Source organism: Vitis riparia, chromosome 7 (assembly GCF_004353265.1).
Source record: "Vitis riparia cultivar Riparia Gloire de Montpellier isolate 1030 chromosome 7, EGFV_Vit.rip_1.0, whole genome shotgun sequence".
In the NCBI taxonomy this organism is placed as follows: Eukaryota; Viridiplantae; Streptophyta; class Magnoliopsida; order Vitales; family Vitaceae; genus Vitis; species Vitis riparia.
The window spans coordinates 24,495,015-24,514,398 of record NC_048437.1 but is presented as its reverse complement, the minus strand read 5'-3'; the positions used below and the strand labels follow the sequence as shown (position 1 = coordinate 24,514,398).

The following is a 19,384-nucleotide window of genomic DNA, read 5'->3' as shown; positions in this document are numbered from 1 at the left end:
CTATTATATAAACACATTTTTAAAGCTATAAGAGTTCATTTGGGTTTAGACAATATTTACATGATTGGTCGATGAAGTATTTCAAATTTTATTCTTTTTAGAGAATAAAATTTATTTTTAAGAAAATTGTTAAATAATATATAAAAAAAAAATTACATAAAAATCTCTTTTAAAATATAAATTTTTATAAAAAGAATTCATGAATAAGCATGTTTATCAAAGAAATTTAAAATCAATGATGACTAATTATATTCACACCAAATCTAAAGAGCTGTAATGAAATTGACCTTAAATTTAATCATAGTCATTGATTATTGAATAACCATATATTACTTGTTAGTTGCCACGTCTCTAATTTCAATTTGATACAACAAATGCACAGCCGTATGGTATTATAGCCCATGATGAGTAATTATACTTACACCAAATCTAAAAAGATGTAATGAAATTGATCTTAAATTCAATCATACTCATGAATTATTGAATAGTGATCTTGTTAGGTCTCTAACTTCAATTCGTACCATAAATGCACTTAAATACCGTTATCTAAAGTAAAAGATGCTAGTTGAAATAAGGGCGATACGTGCACATGCATAATGTCATCTATAGTTTCAAACTAGTACATTCATAAATAACAACGTACATAAGTATTTGACTTTCTTTAATTTGCACGAGCTGTATCAACCACCATCTTTCATTTGCATTTGATTTTCTATGACTTTACTCATAATATTCTCTCTCTCTCTCTCTCTTTATTTTTTTATTTTTTTTATTATGAATTTATATTTAATAAAATATTTTTATGATTGAATTTATGTTCACACAATGGGAACACCGTAGTAAAAATATGTTAGGCCCATAATTGTTAATAGTTAAAACCTATATTATTATAAGGTTAAGGGTTGGTGTCATTTCTAAATTTGCTTAAAACTTTTGATCTCTCATACTGTTTTCGAAAATAGTTTTAAAAAAATAATTTTTAAAAATTATTATATAATGTTTAATAAAATAAAAATCTATTTGAAAACTTGAAATATTTTTAATTTGTTTTTAATATTTTTAAATATATTTTAAAATAATTTTTATGCCTAACGTTTTATTTTTAATTATTCTACATATTTATATAATTAGTTTTCTAAAATAATATTTAGAAAATAAATAAAAATAATTAAAAAATATTTTTAAAAAATATCATATTTTATATTCTTAAAAACAAAATATAATTTTTTATTATCAAACATACTTTTTTTTATTCCCAAAAAACAGTTATCAAACAAACCATAAATCTTCTTATTAATTTTTATTTTTACTTTTTTTTTTATCTTTTTTTTAACATGATTTTTTTCTCACTCTTTGTTATCTCCTTGACTTTATCATCTTCTTAAAAATCATAAAGCTGTTATGAATGCATGAATGCTATTTACTTTCTTTCTACCTCATAATTTCGTCAAGTTCTATATTTATAGAGAAAATGAGAGGAAATAAATCTAATATTTCTAACACTTTAAATAACTTTAGTAAAAGAAAATAAAGATTAACTTATCTTTATTTCTAAAAATATAATTCTAATAATAAATAAATAACCCTAACATTTTTTTCAACTTTTATTTTTAAATTTTTATTATTAAGCAGAAAGATAAAAAAAAAGTTCTGAAACATGTCATAATATAACTTATGGTCACCATTCTAGAATAATCCCGTGGGATGATGACTTTTAAAACCAGTTTGCGAGGGAGGCATCATGATTGCCATTAAAGATGTAGCATGTCCTCGCTACTCACTAGATATCAATTGCTCGTACTTCTTATCTGTGTTGATAGTAACGTGATAATAAGAAAAAGAAAAAAAAAAAAACATAATTGAACCGGCAATTTTTCAAACTTTTTTTTTCTTTCACTTTTGGTTGGTATTCATTGACTTTTGGTGTCTAACAATTCGTAAAATTTTAAAAAATATTTTTAATATTTAAAAAAAATTATCATTTAAATATTAAAAATATTATAAATATTTTTTAAAATTACCGTTAAATACATTCTTAATTTTTTTAACATTTAAAAAGATAAATTTTCAAATATTAGAATCATTTTCTAAAATTATTATCAAACGGACTTTTAATAATGTTTTTTTATCAAGGATGAGTTACTTATAACCCTCTTGGATAATTTTCCCAAAAGTTAAAAAAAAAAATTACTAAGACCCTGTTTTAGTGTGATTTTTAAAAGTCTTAAAAACACTTATAAGCATTTTTAGTCCTAAAAACACTTATAAGTGTTTTTAAGTAAAAATAAAAAATGAGTATTTGATAATATTTAGAAAAACACTAAAGTGTTTTTTCGGAGAAACACTTTAGAGGTGTTTCTTTAAAAAAAAAAACACTTCAAAAAAGTTCATATATTTTTAAAATGCCATTTCCTACCGTCTTCCATCTTTGTTTCCTTCTCATTATCCTTTTTCTCTTTCACTTCCCCTTCATAAAATATTTTTTTTGAGTTTTTTTAACAATATAAATATTTATATATTTTTTTTATAAAAGTTTTCAATTTATTATAATGTTTTCTTCTTTTAATAAATATGAAATTTATTATTATTAAAAAGAGTTTTTGTATTTATGCAATATATTATTAAAAACACTATTAAAATTACTTTTCTAGATTTTCATAAAAGTTTTTTCATAAAAATATAATAAAAGAAAAACACTTTTAGTAAAAATACCCTTCTCTTTTTTTTTTTTTTTCTTTCCCTCTCTTTTTCTTTCTTTTACATTTTCCTTTAAATTTATTGAGAACCATGAGTATAAGTTTTTTGGAAGTTATTTTCTTAAAAAAAAAAAATTACAACCGAGAGAAGGGTATTTTTATAAAATAAAAAAAATATGTAAAGGATTAAATTTAGAAATTTAATACTATTTCATTCCTTTTAATTAAATAACCCTTAAAATTAGAATTAATTTTTTTAAAAAATAAAGATAATCATAATTGAGGAAGAATAAAAAATAATAACAATACAAATATTAAGATTGAATAAAAAGATTTCATTCCTAAATGAAACAAAAATATTTCCTATTTATATTATTTTGTGAAGATTATTTATGATAAAAAAAATGATTGGAGAGTTCTTATTTTGACAATTTAATAGAAGAAAAAAGAATTTAAAACACATATTTATAAACTCAAATATGTCTATTGCAACTCAAATTCATAGGTTAATGCTGCAAATTTTGTTACATAATGGCCAAGTAGAGTGACATTTAAATTCATAGGATTAAATTATGATATGATTGGTTGCATTTTTATTTTTATTTTTGTTTTTTACATTTATCATCAATTTTAAAAAAACTTTCAAAAAGTTAGTTGGATAAATTGTTTAATTTTTTCCTTAAAATGTGATGATAAAAAAAAAAGAGTAGAAAAAAAAAATTATTCTCAACTTTTTTAAAGACAAAACTCCAAATTAAGATTATCAAATGTATTAAATATATATATATATATATATATATATATATATATATATTTTAAAAAACATAATTTAAAATTATTTATATATTTATTTTATAGATAATAAAAATGACTAAATCCAGGTAGCATCAACCTTTTTCTAATTCTTCTTAAAAAATTATATAATATTCATATTTATATTTTAAAGATAATTAAAAAACTACTAAATCCAAGCATATATATATATATATATATAAAAGGAGAAATTTATGGATTAAGAATAGTTTTCTATTATCTTGAAAAAAGAAAAAAAAAGTGTTTTGTAACTAAAAACAGTTTTCTATTGTTTTAAAAAATAATTATACAAGCATATTGGATATAAAAATTATTCTTAAGATATATTAAAAAATATGTTAAAAATATTTTAGGTTTTTAAATAATTTTTATATTTTATTATTATTGTTTTTTACAAAACATGAAAGAACAATTTTTAAAAATTATTTTTGAAAGAGTTACCTAGGCCATAATGGACGGTCTTGGGACAATGAAATGTTTTTCAAGGGAATCAAATTTGAAGTATTTCTTTTTCATTATAAATTCATTCTTTTCATTTTTTATATTATCAATCTATGAGATAAAAATTTAAGTAATAATTAAAATTTTTAGTTTGAAAAAGAATAGAATTTAATAAATATATGTTACCTAAAATAATATATAATAAAATATGACAAATATTATTTACCAATATAATTAAAAATTTTATTAATAAAAGTTTAAATAGTTTAATAATGAATATTATTTATAAATAAAAAAAAATTATGCATTAAAATATAAATTGTAAAAATATTTTATGATAATATTAATGCCAATTTGATGTATATTTTTTAAAATTCAAGTAAGTGGAAGAATATTATAAAAAAAAATTATTAAATGTTGATACAACACTTTTTAAGGAAAAATAAAGTTTCTAGAAATAGCAATATTTTTGTGGCTTTTATATAAATTCCTTTATAAATCATAAATTTTTTAACAAAATTAACCAAATGAATATAAAAATTTATACTAAATTAAAAAAAAGTTTTTGATTTCTCGGATTAAGTATAAAATCTTTCATTAAACTTGAAAAGGAAGTTTGGGTTTCTCAAAAATCGTTTTTTTATTATATATTTTTAATATCAAATATAAAAATGTGATATTATTTATACTAAAAAATATTTTGATAAGCAAATAATATATTGTTATAAAATATAAAAATTTATATCGAAATTTGTTAATGATTATCCGTATCGGTGTATTTTTTTTAAATTTATTACGTTCTTTTGTTTTATATATATATTTTTTGTGGTTTTTTTAATAATTCATAAAATAATATTAAATATTATATCCTTAAAAAAAAAGATGTGTCATTATTTCGTTGGAAGTAATATCTTAGTATATCTAAATGAGACAATCACTAAAGTTAAAGGGTCAACAAAGAGATGAGCAGGTCGTGAGCCCTGACATCGTAACGTGGAGGTTTCTCATGGGTGAACACAAAGGTCGATGACGAAAGGTCACGTGACAGCGACCACCGACCAGCGACCAGACCCCCGCCTTCCGCCACTCGTCTATATGTATCGGTGCTCCGAGAGTTCACAAAACAGAACCAGATTACTTCCGTCGCGACCACGTCGAAAAGGTATCCAGTCTCTGCCACTCCCTCAACCTCCGTTTGTTTCCCGAGAAAATGCTGGAAAAATAAAAAAATTTCAGTGTTACCTTTTTTGTTATTTCAGTAGGGATTTGTTTTTTCGGATTCCAAATAGATGAAAAATCTAAGATTCATTTTTTTTTTTTTCAGTTTACACTTTACGCACCTTTATATATTTTGTATGTAGTCGATTTGGGGCCACAAATTGCAGGTTACGAGTTTTAATTGATATTGTGCTTAAATAATTATTTCTCTGTTACCTGGAGAGTTGATTTGAAGTTCAGATTGCCTTTTTAATGAGATTGGGTTTTTTGATGCATATATAACATTGAACACTTGATTTATTTATTAATCTACATGCTTTGATTTAGGTATTTTGATATCCAACGTTATATTAGTTCACTGCAATAGTATATTTTATGGTTTAATATGGGGTGTCAATCATTAAAATCTGTGTAAGTTCAAATATTCACTGTTTTTCTTTTTATATCTACTTATGTCATCATATCCTTTTTAATTGAGTATAGGTTTGGGTTCAGATCAATTTTGACAGTGATGCAGCTTGTATGTTGAGGGTTAAATTATTTATGTTCATATATGATGTCTTTTGCATCTGGTTAGAGTGAATTCAATGTTACATTGATTTTCATGCAATATGCATGGTTCTCTGCATTGGCTTCAATTCTAAGTTTGTTCTCCATGTCAGTAAATTCTATTCTATGTGGGACAGAGTTTGCTCAAGGTTGCTTCCGGTTTAGTTTTGTAAACCATCTTCTCTGATGTTTCATGTCATGGTTGGCATTAGTCTGAGTCATGGTGTAGCTGAGCCATGGTACAAGTCATCAATTTTTATTTTTTCAGGTTTTTTTTGTTCAAGACTAATTTATTTTCTAAATGAAATCGTGAGAAAAAGCGCTTACTTCCCTCTGAAATGTGGGGACTATGTGGTTTGGTATGTGTATATATATATATATTAAATATGGAGTATTTCAAAATTTTATATTGTTTTCATTCCCTTCAAATCAATTCAGCCATAGCCAGGCGCCGGTTGCTTTCATTTCTAATTCAGTTCCATGTTTCTTCTCTACATTATTGAGCGTCATGGAAAATCTCATTGTAAAATGTAGACAATACAGATTGAGAGCACTGCTTTGGAATTAATTGGTGGTGTTTTCCATAGTCCCCTATACTGCAAATCTAATATGCCCACTTGAGAGCCTTAGGTGCTATGAAAAATAAGCACAACGTCCTTGGTTTTTTTTTATGCTGACTAATAAAACCAATTAATAGGTCATGTGTTATTTGATTATTTTCTTCATGAAAGTCATGGGCTTTTTGTGGGCTTCTTTTACTTGTACAATTATTTATTGCAACAATTCACACTGATGTTTGCTTCTTCCATAAACTGGCCATTTTGATTGAGAAGATTTAACATTTGTGCAGGGCTATGATATGGAAAAACGTAGTGGCAGTGGAGGAAGCCAAATCTTTGAAAATTTGGGCACTATTTTGCGAAAATGCATTTTTTCGGTTCTTTCTGTTGGTCCCATCCCTAACCACATTGCCTTTATCATGGATGGGAACCGCAGATTTGCCAAGAAGCAGAATTTGATAGAAGGGGCTGGTCATAAGGTTGGGTACTTAGCTCTTATGTCCATGCTCAGGTACTCATATGAGTTGGGCGTGAAATATGTAACAATTTATGCCTTCAGCATTGAAAATTTTAAACGACGTCCTGAAGAAGTTCAATCTGTGATGGATCTGATGCAAGAAAAGATTGAGCAGTTAATTAATGAAGAGAGCATTTTGAACCACTTTGGAGTTAGGGTTTATTTTATAGGGAATCTGAAACTCTTGAGTGCACCAGTCAGGTTGGCAGCAGAGCGGGCTATGCTGGTCACTGCCTGTAACTCCAAGGCGGTGCTTTCAATTTGTGTTGCCTATACTTCCACCAATGAGATTATGCATGCTGTTGAAGAATCTTGTGTAAAAAAATGGGATGAGATAAGAGAACTAAATGCAAGTGGAGTTGATTGTGGTTTAACTAAACTTGAAGGATATGAAAAGGGTGAAGCACAGGACCTTATAAATTTAACAGATATTGAGAAGCATTTGTATATGGCAGTTGCACCTGATCCTGATATATTAATTCGCACTTCTGGTGAAACCCGCTTGAGCAATTTTCTACTATGGCAGAGTCAGTACTGTTATTTGTACTCTCCATCTGTGCTTTGGCCAGAGATTGGTTTTTGGCATTTGCTTTGGGCAGTTTTGAACTTTCAGCGCAATCACTTTTATTTGGAGAAAAAAAAGAAACAACTATAAGTCTTGCAAATGGATGGCAGGGCAGTTTTCACCTCTGGACTCTAATATGACTGTATTGGTTCATTGGCTCTCTCTTTGTTCTTGACTTATTCTCTGTGACAAAAGCTGATTGCAACATGGAAGGACTGTTCCTAGTGCTGCTACACTGGATTCTTTGGCTGAGAATGCATCAAGGGGCTACATCATAAGGATATTTTGTCCATTGCAGTAGCCAAGTGTTTGTTGGGTGATACTGTTGCAGATCAAGATATGATAAGTGGAGTACGTAATTTTCCCTTTGCTTCTTTCATGTTATGTTGATGGTTAGCTTCTTTCATCATATATTGATGGATAATTAGCTTTGAAAGCAGAAAACAATTGTATTGTAATGATTAATTATTTGCCATATGATGAGAGTAATATGAGTGCTTTATAATTTAATCAAAATTTTCTTAAAGTCCAATTAATGTTTTTTTTAAATTATTTTTTCATTAAATAATACTGAGATAACTTTTTGGGAGGAAATGACTGTTGGGACATGTAATTTCCTCCCTTATGTGTTACATGCTTTATGAAGTGGAAGCTTTCTATCACCTTCAACTGTAGACATGTTGAGCTTCATAGCATAGCCATATTCATTTCCTTTTGCTTCATTTAACTTACACATGGACATTTGATTGATTCCTTGTTGAAAACATGTAATTCAGCAAAACAGGACAAAATGACTACTTATGCTATTTAGTTAGTTATGTACCCAGTCGACTGGGTATGCATGCCTTAACCCATATGATGTGTTATTTCAATATCATTATGATTAAATAGAAAAAAGAGCAAATATATATTAAAAATCCCAAAATAGAGGGCAAGGCATTCTTTTTTTCTTTTTTGGGTTGGGGATAACGTAAGTACATTTTCCAGATATTATAGCATTGAACAATGCTCTTTCCTTTCATCCTCCACCCAACCTATGCATGGAATTTAAGCAGGAACCTCTTGTACCAGTAATAGCTAGAAGCATTCATTAAAACAGCTATTGAAGAAATAACTCTTTCGGCTTCAAACTTGACAGTTTTTCATCTCAAAGATTTTTCCATTGCATTCTTTCCATATGCATCACATCACACCTTGTTTTGTTTCATCTACTTCAAATGCTAGAGTCTTCCTCACTATTATGCCCACAACCCAAATCCCATCTAACTTATCAAAAAAAAACACACCCAAATCCCATCCAACTAAATGCATCTTCTACTCTTGACAACTGCCCTGCAAAAGTCACTCTGCAGCTTTTCATATTTATGCATCACCAAGCTGAAATAACAATGGCTAGATAAAGGCTGGAGATATATTTATGGATGAAGAAGGCTATCATACTAGACAGGGTGCTTTTGATGAGCATCATTCTACCTTCTTTTGACAAGTACTACCTATTCCAAGGTTTCAGCCTTGTGACAAGCTCCTAGCAAAAGACCCCCATGAATGGTAGGCTTGGATCTCCCTTACAATAAAAGCTTTGAGAAATCTTCAATGTCCCTGTTGGAAAAATTACTTTTATTCAGATTTACCTTGTGAGTCAAAGCAAGCTTGAAAGGGGATGAATTATCAACTTCTTAGCAAATTGTTTTCTGCCTATGAAATGAAATAGAGGTATTGTGTGTAGTGCTTGCAATACGAGCTCCTCTCCCTCCCCTTTCAGTCCCACCCAAAAGTTCATAAATGCACCTGCCTCCACTTTCATTAATTATTCTATGCCTCCAGTTATAATGATGAAAAGGCAAGAGGATAAGGTAGCTTCCAGCCTAAACCCCTAGAATTCTCAAAGAAGCCAGTTGAAGGTCCCATTCACTAGTATCGAAAATTTTACTGTTGAGATGCATGTCTTTATCAAGCCAACGCATGTATTCCTGAACCATCTGGTTCAATGGGTAAACAAGTTAATTTAATTGAACATAATCATATGTTGTCTCTATTTTCGTGCTTATTTATTAAAAAAAAAAATCATATGTTGTCTCTATATCCATCCACAAATGTTTATGTAACCTGGAATTGGTTAATTCATTAGCAAAAATTGCTGCACCAAGAACTTGACAACCCTCTGTAGATGTATTTGGTGAAGTAGCAATAACTTTTCAATTACTCCTGTAAGCTCTGCACAATTCTGTGGCTAGAAAGCCATAGATATCCATTATGACTAGAGCTTTATCCCCAAAAGGTCTCAAAGTGGACACTGCCTTCTCCTCAAACCTCTCTCTAGTCAATTTTGTTTGCCCTCATAGGTATGAATTACTATCTTCCATTTAGCATTAGGTTTTGAAGATACCTAAACAAGCATTTACAGTAAAATATTTTCCCAAGGTGCTCTTTTCCTTTGTGTTATTAGTGGTGTAGGCTTCTTGTGTCCATCCAAGGTAAGTTTTGATTTTTATTGTTTATTTATTTATTTATTTTTCTTGGAAGCTCTTTGGAGGAAGATTTTTACTATTGATCAGTTGGTGAAAAAAGAGAAAGATCCTGGTAAACTAGTGTTGCTTTTGTAGGCAGGGTAGTCAACTAGTCACATTTACTTCATTGTGTGGTGGCTCAACCTTTTGGTATATCTTGGGTGATGGCTTGTTATGTTAAGAGATCACTCTTTAGCCAACAAGATTTTGTGGAAGTTTAAAAAACTACACCTGTGAGCTTGTTTTGGTGCATTGAAAGCGAAAGGATCAAAGGAGCTTTGAAGTTGTCAAAGTTAAAATTGGAAAACATTTTTCCTTATGTCTTTATTTTTGTTATCTAGAGATTCCCTCCTTTTGTGTGTGTGCATGTGTTTGGGAAGAGGGGGTGGAAGTTTTTCTTCTAGATTTAATTGGTAGGGTTCGCTTAAGGCCTTCTTTTTGGCCTCCAGGGTTAGGCCCATTCATTCTTTTTCCCTTGTTATTTTGAGACAAAAAGTAGTCTTATTCCTATACAAATTAATACAAAACATATGCACATAGTCTTTAAAATACCATAAAAGACTAAATTAACCCTTAATAAAACTATTACCTGGAACCCTTTAACACTCACCCACAAGTTGGGGTGTATATACTCCTAAGACCTAGCTTGGCACACACAATAGTGGTAAAATGATTGTCAGCCTTAATTTACTAGGTCCTCTCATGAAACATGGGTAACTCACAATGTGAATTGCAGTTTGATTATCATGATACATAGTTAAGGGCTTTTGAAGAGAAAACCCAAGCTTGCGTAAAAATTTTTGGATCTACATTATCTTACACATTGTATGAGCCTTAACCTTATATCCTACATTAGGACTAGGCATTTTACTCATATAGTTTACTAGTTACCACCTATAGAGACACAATATCCACTAGGGGGCCTCTTGATTGTTGAAAATTTTGTACAATCCTTACCTGAAAAGCTCACAACATCAAGGATGGAGCCAAACCTTCTTTTATGGAGCAATTTCATACTTATGGTATCTTTGAGATGTCTTAGGATTGATTTTGCACATTGCTTCCTAGTGAATCTACTTAGGTACTTTCATGAAATTACTAAAGATTTTTCTTTTATATGAAAATACAAGACTATCATCTCTGTTAAGTTTCACATTTTGTTCCATAGGCATTTCGATTAGATTCATTCTCAACATGCCAATTTCATTGAACATATTCAATATGGTCTCACTTCTACTATAGCTTCAAGGCCTAAGAAGTAACACAACAACCTAAGATCTTAAAGGTCTTTTTCAAGTAACTTTTCACTTCTTTAATGCTTGTAACATCACTATAAGAGACAATAATATCATCTTCATGTACAATGAGTATTTGATGTCGTTTTCCCTCTTGAGAACAAATACAAAGTGGTCAAAATTATACATTTAAAACCAAATGATAGAAGAATAATAATTAATTTATTAAAGTAGGCTTTAGGAGATTATTTTAATCCATAAATAGCTTTATTTAATTTGCAAACTCTAACTTCATACGCCCTCTCAAGCAATAGACTCAAATGATTGACCTAAATATATTTTCTCGTTCAAATCATAAAAATGCACTCTTCACATCTAGTTGATGTTGACTCCACTAAAAAAAATTGACAAACAAGGAATCTAAACACGTTGTAAATTTGGAAAGGCAACAAGAGAAGTTCTTAAATTAATCCACACCATATGAGAATACCCTTTTTGAACTAATCGAGTTCCAAATCATTTTGTGGTCTCATCTAGATGATACTCGCCAATAACCAACAAAATCTTTCCTTTGAGGTAAGGCAGTAAGCTACCATGTTTTATCAAAGAGAGCATTCATTGCTTCTTCTGTTGCCTTCTTTCACCGATGGTGATTTAAAGCATTTTGATAAGACTTAGTGATGGAACTATATGACAAGGCCTGAGTAAAAGATTGATAGGGGACAAGTTATCTAAAGACATATAATGGGTAAAAAGGATAATGAGTACAATTGTATTTACCTTTCCTAAGTGTAGGGAGGGAGGGAGACTAGGAAAGCGGGGGGGAGGGGATTTGAAATAGTAGGTGGTGTATGATCATCTTATGAAGAGTTTAGAGGAGGTGGAGGTTGAGATTAATTTGCTTCCCTACTCATTTTGTTTCCTCTGATATACTTGTAATGGTTTGTAATTCTTACATGGAGAAGTATCAGTAACAACAGGGAGAGGAAGAGTATGGGGTAGGCTCAATTAGTTACATGATGTAAAAAATAAATGGTAGACTAAAACAAGGTTACATTAGCACTAATTTATAAGACACAAGATTCGAGTACTTAAATATTTTCTAAGCTTTTAGAGTATCTAAGAAATGCACATTTAATAAATGAGGATCAAGCTTGTCTTTGTTTGGAGAAAACCTATGAATGAAGAAAATGCACCCACAAACCCCAAGAGGGTGAGAAAATAGAGGATGATAAGAAAATAACACAAGATATGGAGTTCTATAATGGAATGTGGAGGAGGATAACTGATTGTCAAATAACATGCATTGAGAATAACATATCCCTAAAAAAATTTTGGCACTCATGTAAAACATAATAGAACAAGCAACATCCAATATGTGATGAGTTTTTTTTGTTGTAACTATCCCTTGTTGTTGGGGTGTGTAAATAAATGAAAACTGGTGGATAATTCCGTTTCCAATACACAAGCACACAAAAAAGGAAACTATCATCATACTTAAGAGCATTATCATATAAGAATACCAATTGAAAGAACAAAGTGTTTAAATACATGAGGTACTGGAACCTTTATTTTGACAAAAATAACTATGTGACTTGAGGGCAATCATCAATAAAACTAATAAAATACTTAAATTCTTGAACATTAGGGATGTGACATAGACCCCAAACGTATGAATGGATTAAAGCAAAAGGATAGGAAAGATAACCTATGGTTTTTGTCAAGTTTACAAGACTCACGCTCAAACTCATTGACTTTGAAAAGAAGGAACAAATGAAGAAAGAGCTTCAAGATTTCACATCTTCCTTCCCTAAGATTGAAATCAAGACCGACTATTAAGATAGTAGGGCCTATCTAACTTAAGCCCCCCTAAAAATGTTGCCTATCAAAAAAACAAACAAACAAACAAACAAACACCCTCCACAAATCTTCCTCTTCATGTGGAGATCGTGAAAAAGACATTGAGAAGAAAAACAGACATCTAACACAATTAAATTATTTAGTAAATTGACTAATATATGATAAGTTAATAGGAAATTTGGGTACATACTAATAGAATTAAGTTTAAAACAAAACAAGGGAATGGGATGGATCACTCCTTGATTAAGAGCAAAAGATGAAGATCCAGTAGGACTAAGGATGCATTAGAAGACTTGGTTAAATTAGAAAATTATGAGGATTCACTAGTGACAGCTCTCTAATCTATAATCCAAGGGGAAGAAGACTACCCAAAAGCAAGAAGAGCATGCATGCCTAAATGTGCCAAGGTAATAGTTGGAGCATTGAGGTTAAACTAATAGGAAATCTCAGAAGACTGTTGCTTTATTTTGCTGTAGTCATCCAGAGTCAAGGTCATAGACTGATTATTGCCAGCAAGCTTAACAATGATAGGAACATAAATTTTGGACAATGTGATTAGCTCATGTAGGATGACCGAACTTATCCCAACCTTTATCAAAGATATGATTCATTCTGCCATAATGTATGCATTGCTAGAAACGTTTATCTCTACCTCTCTCTAAACCTTGGTTTTGGTCTCAATTAGGCTGACCACCTCAACTTGTTCCTGAAGATGCAAGAGCTGAAGTATCCTAAATCCCCAATGAAGAGGACTATAGATCAATACGCTAAAGATAAGCATTACTAAAAGATGGTCTTTTCTCACTAGCCAATATACTATGTTTGACTTCAACATATTTGCAATCAATGATAGAGAGAAATTAACAACCTGAAACTCTTCTCTTTGCCTTTTCTAAATTTCTATATCAGTAAACAATAGTTAATAGCAATTTAGTTTCTTCCACATCCCCTTGAAGGATGCATAATGCCCAAAGATTTCTTGTCTTACTTTGTCTTAAAAATATCCTTGCAGCTTACAGATTTGGAAAAAATATATATATTTTTTCTTGGAGTATGTCACTCTAACTGCATCTCATATCTCCTTTATAGTTTCTAGAAGCATGCAATTGACATCAACAGAGGATTCCATACTATTCCATAACCATATTATTATACTGAAATGATCGTATTACTCATCATAACTCCTTGATTTGTGGAAAACAATTATCTTCAACAGTATGCTTTAGTTTACTCTGTCTCAATATACACCGTCAGGTCCTTCATAGCTTTAGCCCACAATAAATATCAAAGTGTTTTACAACTCAACTGGACTGTGGTTTGCGCTTCAAAAGTTTGAGAGTGTTGGTTTTTTTCTGTGTTTTTAGTTTTCTTTAGTTGGGTGTTTTCTCTTTTGTTCAGTTTTTGTGGGAAGGACCTCTCATCCTTCTTTTGGTTTCTTCTCTTTCTCTTGTATCTCTTCTTTTTCTTGTATCTTTTCCTCTATTAATATACTTTTCTTCGTTTCTGATAAAAAAAAATAAATATACACCCTCAGGTCCTTCATAGCTTTAGCCCACAATAAATAATTAGGTCTCTTTTCTGTCACTAATGTGATTTGAATACCAATAGCATCTCCAAATTTGTGATCACCGAATGCCATAATTTAACTATTGAAGGGAGAAAATAAGAACTACAACACTTATCTTTAAAGCAAAGGGATGTTAGTCAACTTCAACATTGGCAGGAACTTGCATTATAATTGCATAACATGACATGGCTGATACACATCTTACACACCAACAATCATAGAGAAGGATTGTTGTACTACAGACATAAGAATAGTACTTGCATAACATGGGCACAAGGAGTGGCATAACACTTGGATCAGCTACTTTCAGGTGTGGGATACTATAGTGGTACTATGACTTGGGTACTATAGTGGGGTTACTGCAACATCAGTACTGTAGTCAATGTTTTAAAAGGCTATTAAGGCGTATGCCTTGAGGCTTATGTTCTAAGGCTTTGTGAATTAGTTTTAAGGCTAAGTCTCAATTAGGGTATTTGAGTCTTAAATCTCGCCTTATTAAGGTTTATAACCTTAAGGCTATATTGAGGTTTAAGCCACAAATATTTAAAGGGTTTTCATGGGTTTGGGGCCTTTTTGGACTTTTGGAATATTATACAAGGCTTAAGCCTAATTTAATGAGCTTAAATTGGTTTCATACTTTTGTGGGATTTTAATATAGATTTTATAAGTTGTTTTATTCTGTTATAAAATAGCACATATGTGTGTATTGTTTGCTGAATACCATAACCCTAGCTAAATAAAACTCTTACTAATAATCCTTTAACATTCCCCTTTTCTTTTCTTTGGTATTTCTTGTGTTTGTTATATGCTTCCTATGCACTAGGGTTTGACCCCCTATCAATGCTTTTTTATATTTTGTGTTTGCCTATCAAAAGAAGTGTGAATGCAATCTCATTTTCTTTTTTCTTCTCTTTTTCTTCAAACAGGACTTTAAATTATTTTAATTGTTGATACTGTTATTCCACTTTAAGCAATCAATGGAGGTCAACAGAGAGTTCCACATTATGTCAAAAGAAGCTAATTCAATTTGTACTAGAAGAATGTGCATGGCTCCCTCAGGTTGTTGATATGTCACAATTCTTTTCATTTGGGATTTAATCTGGCAGTGCAATCTCAGCTGGTTCATATTTATAAACTTTGGATTTGATTCACATGTATGCAATCCCTTACATTTGAGTTATAGTACTTCTGAATGATAGATCATAAAATATATTTGTTGGTCCCAGTCTTCCTTACAGCTTTTGACAGGTAAATCTTCAGTAAGTTTTTAGCTTTTTGTGATCATTAGTCTTTCTCCCAGTTTCTTGCAGTGTTATGGTTGCTTAGTGTATTGGTATATTTTTGTCTTTGTTCTGACTTGAACCTAGAACCTCCCACAAACCCTTTATTACTTGAGCCTGGCCTCAAGGGCATTTTGGTTGTTTAGTGTATTGTCTTCCATAGAACCATTTTTATCCAATTGGATAACCAAATGGTATAGTGACATTTTTTCTAATATACATTGGGACTAATGTCATTCTAAAGATAAAGCTAAAATGAGTAAATCCAGCTGCAATTTTGGCTTTGGATGGGTCATCATAGAAATGTTATATTCGTAATTTTACAATATTCGTTAAAATTTTTTTTAATAGGTAAATAAGAATTTGTATTAGTAAAGCCTAGAAACGGTGAAAAAAGTACTTCACGAAGTATACAAACAACACCCAAGAGCTAGGCAAAAGGAAAGACGAAAACCTTTCACCTAACTAAACAAAAGCCACTCTATAAAATCAATCATGGACAATATTCATTAAATTAATTAGAATGTTAATGTTTCTATGCTTGTTACAATGTTGAGTGTTTAAATATTTTAACATGGTCTGTGTCATATGCATGATTTAGAGTTTTCATGAACATTTAATAGATGATGTGCACATATAGATTTTCTGCCTATTGCTTTTATTGAATGAATATCTTCTAATGTATTTGCTCCGTCAATACCCAACTTCTGGGACTGGTTATATTGTTTTGATTCCAATTTCCTTCTATGTCAACTGGCCATGGTTTTTTATCCTCATCATTGTTGCAATTCTTGTATGGGATTACTGGTGCAGTTTTTAAAGTGGCACAAGAACAATCATATGCTGATTCTATGGAAGGAATTGCTTCTCATGTAATTTCTTGCTCTGGCACTTTGATTGGGCTTGTGGTAAATTGGTCAATCACTGGATGGAAGATTGGTCTTGATTTTCAGGCTTAAGTTATGTATATTAGTGAGGTATGGAACTTTTGAGCTTACCTCATATATAAAATCTGTTGCACATAAGTCATTTTCGATTTATCAGATGTTTTCATTCTCCCTTCTTCATGGGTTTTGTTTTGTTTTTGTTGATGATATATGTAGATAAAAGAGCCAAGGATTATCTTCTTCCAAGATCTATATAAAAATCAGAATGGACATGGTTGGAAAGGCTTTCCTCGTTGATTTTTTTTTTTTCATTTTTTTTGTTTATTTATTTTATCATCATTGTGGTGTTCTGGGGCAGGGATAGGGGATGCTTAGAAGCTGTATCTGGTTGGTTGGTTGTAAAATATGCTAAATGTACATTTATTTTCCCTTATTATATTTCAGTGGCATGAATTTATTTCTGGTCAGCCATTTTTATGATAAATGTGGAAGACTTATCAGTATCTCCCTCCTTAATTTCATATGAGAAGTGCTTAATGTCTTATTGATCTTTTGGGATGTCATGAGCTTAAAGCAATGGGATAGATGTGATGTCAAGGGGTATTTTTGTGGCTGTTGCCACACATCTTATTCATCAATTATAAATGCCAAAATTACATGGTTTGGTTAAGGCCCAAATCAATTAATTGCAATAAATTCATATTGCATTCTCTTTGAGTGGCAGTGGTCGTGACACAAAAGTTGTACTCCATTATTTCACCAGGCTTGTATAGTACATGTCTTAGTAGTTAGTAAAACTATGATGCTTCTCTCTCAAATTCCTTTCAATTCCTTTCTCATAATTCCTTCTTTCCTCTAAGGTCAAAACTCCCTTGTTTCTCAGGACAAACCATTTCTCAAGACTATTGGAATCTTCTCTTCTTAGAGCTGGTGAAATCCAAGTATCAGTGCAAATTACTGAACTCAAATCGCAATTGAATCATGACTCATGAGACAGTTCATGAAGAGGGTAGAAAGGTCTTGTATGTAGAATGGTGGGGGCACAGTGCTGCAAGGTCAAAACTCTCTTGGTCTCTTTGTTTGCTTTGATTCATCATCATCACCAAGGGATGTAAGCACTTGACAACGTGGGGTTCTTTTTTCTCCTTTCTATCGTCATTAAGTGACATAGAGAGATTTATATATACACACACACACATAAGCAGTATAATCTCATCATTAACTTAATCTAACAAGCATGTGATGTTTGCAACATACGTAAGCCATATGATCTCATCTTTATATATATTTTACAACTATCAATAGAACTTGTCCTTTCTGTTCTAACAGAGGGATCTATATTTTCTTATTGCTTTTCAGTTCCCAATACAAATAAACTAATTTACAGCATAGCCATCAGTGCCTGCACACACCAACCAGATTAGATGGAAGAATAGAATCCGCACCAATGCAGAAAAAAGTAATAATATATAAAGTAGCGGGATTTATGTTTTCTTATTATTTTATTTTTGACATTCTGTTAATTGTATGATGAATTAGTGATGTTAGGAGGATGATGAAATAGGGATACGTCATCTGTGTGACATCACAAGAAGCAACCTGATAAAAAATTATCACCAAGAATGCATACAAAATTAGCCTTCTGAGAATCCATCCCTATTGGAAGATCTCACCTTAAATTTCTGCCATTTGTAGGCTTTGCCCATCCAGTATAAATATTAGGGGTAAGTTAGTATTCTCATTGAGGTAGACATGGAACGAGACTCTAAAGGAAAATCCAATGAAGAGAAAGGAGAGGTACGATACAGAGGTGTGCGAAGGCGGCCTTGGGGAAAATTTGCAGCAGAGATTCGTGACCCAGCTAGGCAAGGAGCACGCATGTGGCTTGGGACTTTCACTACGGCAGAGGAAGCAGCAAGAGCTTATGATCGAGCAGCTTATGAAATGAGGGGTCCCTTAGCCATTCTCAACTTCCCTGAGGAATATGAAAATGTTGCTTGTCCTTCTCACTCTTCATCAGTTAGGTTCCCTGAGGAACGTCAAATTGTTGTATCTCCTCCTTGCTCTTCATCATCTTCGCCATCATCATCCTCATTGATGTTTGAGAATGCAGAAAGAACTAGGGATGTGCATGAAAAACAAGTTTTTGAATTTGAGTACTTGGATGACAAGTTGTTAGAAGACCTTCTTGAGTGTGAGGAAGAGAAAACCAAGAATGAGTGAAGGTTTTCAGAACTTGCGGGGATTGTAACATAATCATCATTGACTTATACCATTATTCAATGTTACCGTGTTTTCTTAATATTTTCTGTTTTTGGTTTAAGAAAGAAAATGATGGATTCAGGATTCCACCTCTGTTATTATTATTATATTTCAATATTCTATGTACCCTTTTCGATTTTTATTGTACTCTGTTCCTTCTTGTTTGTAAGATTTAACCGGCATACAATGATACAACTACTATTTGGGAGCTTTTAATTGTGTTTCTTCTTGTTGGTTTGGTTCTTGATGATACCATAGTTTGACTTCCATTTATTGGATACATACCTGTCTGAGGGCTGACACTAGCTTGGTTGTCGGTTGCTTGACTTGCCTCTGATTCTGTGTCTTGTCTGTCCACAGAAATTGCTATTTATCCTATCGGATACTCGGATTCCTCTGCTTTTACTGTTTCTTCATACTTTTGGTT

The 19,384-nt window shown here is 31.1% G+C and overlaps 2 protein-coding genes across 11 annotated transcripts; both read left to right on the top strand.

Annotated features, from left to right (window-relative positions):
• Window positions 1-4,960: 4,960 nt before the first annotated feature.
• LOC117918373 (dehydrodolichyl diphosphate synthase 6-like) lies at window positions 4,961-17,902 on the top strand. 5 transcript variants are annotated; one of them, XR_004651843.1, is made up of 5 exons: window positions 4,961-5,112; window positions 6,568-7,710; window positions 15,455-15,587; window positions 16,622-16,785; window positions 17,579-17,902. XR_004651843.1 is itself a non-coding variant. In XM_034834972.1 (2 exons), exon 2 carries the CDS (start codon window positions 6,577-6,579, stop codon window positions 7,447-7,449), a length of 873 nt encoding a protein of 290 aa, XP_034690863.1. In that variant the 5' UTR covers window positions 4,961-5,112; window positions 6,568-6,576; the 3' UTR covers window positions 7,450-7,891. The 5 variants fall into 5 exon arrangements, 1 of the variants encoding a protein (XP_034690863.1); XR_004651845.1 differs by lacking the exon at window positions 17,579-17,902 and adding an exon at window positions 16,912-17,198; XR_004651846.1 differs by lacking the exon at window positions 15,455-15,587.
• LOC117918375 (ethylene-responsive transcription factor ERF098-like) lies at window positions 7,629-19,097 on the top strand. 6 transcript variants are annotated; one of them, XM_034834979.1, is made up of 2 exons: window positions 7,629-7,710; window positions 18,391-19,097. In XM_034834979.1, exon 2 carries the CDS (start codon window positions 18,448-18,450, stop codon window positions 18,916-18,918), a length of 471 nt encoding a protein of 156 aa, XP_034690870.1. In that variant the 5' UTR covers window positions 7,629-7,710; window positions 18,391-18,447; the 3' UTR covers window positions 18,919-19,097. The 6 variants fall into 6 exon arrangements, with proteins under 6 accessions (XP_034690870.1, XP_034690869.1, XP_034690867.1 ...); XM_034834978.1 differs by lacking the exon at window positions 7,629-7,710 and adding an exon at window positions 15,501-15,587; XM_034834976.1 differs by lacking the exon at window positions 7,629-7,710 and adding an exon at window positions 16,701-16,785.
• The last annotated feature ends 287 nt before the right edge of the window (window positions 19,098-19,384 follow it).

Excerpts from the sequence above, each read along its gene's own strand:
- LOC117918373 (XM_034834972.1), top strand. The coding sequence starts at position 6,577 with ATGGAAAAACGTAGTGGCAGTGGAGGAAGCCAAATCTTTGAAAATTTG.
- LOC117918375 (XM_034834979.1), top strand. The coding sequence starts at position 18,448 with ATGGAACGAGACTCTAAAGGAAAATCCAATGAAGAGAAAGGAGAGGTA.